General features: G+C 62.3%; 1 protein-coding gene across 1 annotated transcript in view; it reads left to right on the top strand.

The window, feature by feature from the left end:
• Nucleotides 1-1,051, top strand: part of NOL4L (nucleolar protein 4-like) — an 89,550-nt gene that overhangs the window by 85,156 nt on the left and 3,343 nt on the right. The window contains exons 8-9 of the mRNA XM_009994005.1: nucleotides 446-752; nucleotides 832-1,023. Coding sequence (XP_009992307.1) covers nucleotides 446-752; nucleotides 832-1,023 — 499 coding nt within the window. The remainder of the gene's footprint in view (nucleotides 1-445; nucleotides 753-831; nucleotides 1,024-1,051) is intronic.

The following is a 1,051-nucleotide window of genomic DNA, read 5'->3' as shown; positions in this document are numbered from 1 at the left end:
CAAGGCGGCTGCATGTCCCTGCTCCGGGACATGGGGACACTGGCAGCACCTGCCTGTGAAGTGCTCGAGGCCGGGCTGGCATGCGGCACTGCTGGGCTGGCTTCGGGGCTGCAGCTGCTCAGCCAAAGCCAGCCCGAGCACTGAGGGGTTGGCAGAAGGAGGGAGAGAGGAAGGGATGGTTTGGGAGAGCCAGGGTATCCCCCACACCCCACCTGCCCCAGAGTCAGGCCCTGCCGTGAGCTCACCTCACCCCGCCCAGCTTTGCCGCTGCCACTGAGAAAGGAGAGGCCCATTCCCACAGGGTCTGGCACAGCCATGGTCACCACCACCAGTGCTGCCTGCACTTCGGGCCATCACACTGTCTCCTGGGGCCACCATGTTCCCCTGCCCTGAGCAGGCAGGAGCTGGTGCCCACACGAGTCCGGCCATGGGTTCATCTTCCCAGGTTCTGGGGGCACATCAGGGAAGGTTCCAGAATCAGGGAGCCCAGGAGGAAGAGCTCTCCCTACGGGCTGGGCAGGGCTGGGCAGGCCAGGGCTGCTGCTGTAACCCCTGTCTCCTCTCAGTCCCCTCCGTACAGCTCCGGCAGCTACGACTCCATCAAGACAGAGGTGAGCGGCTGGCCCGAGGACCTGACTGTTGGCAGGGCCCCCACGGCCGATGAAGATGATGATGACCACGATGACCACGAAGACAATGATAAGATAAATGACTCAGAGGGGATGGACCCAGAGAGGCTAAAGGCCTTCAATGTAAGGAGGGCTCTGTGGGGAGGGTGAGCTTGTCTGCCTCCCGTATCAGTGTTCCCACCATCTGTCATCTCCTTTGCAGATGTTCGTGCGCCTTTTTGTGGATGAGAACCTGGACCGGATGGTTCCCATCTCCAAGCAGCCCAAGGAGAAGATCCAGGCCATCATTGAGTCCTGCAGCCGGCAGTTCCCCGAGTTCCAGGAGCGGGCACGCAAGCGCATCCGCACCTACCTCAAGTCCTGCCGCCGCATGAAGAAGAACGGGATGGAGATGGTGAGTGGCTGCCCCACCACCCTGGCCC

This window comes from Chaetura pelagica, unplaced genomic scaffold (genome assembly GCF_000747805.2).
Source record: "Chaetura pelagica isolate M959 unplaced genomic scaffold, ChaPel_1.0 scaffold493, whole genome shotgun sequence".
NCBI lineage: Eukaryota > Metazoa > Chordata > Aves > Apodiformes > Apodidae > Chaetura > Chaetura pelagica.
Note: the sequence above shows the minus strand (reverse complement) of the source record. Positions and strands in the feature narration are given on the sequence as shown.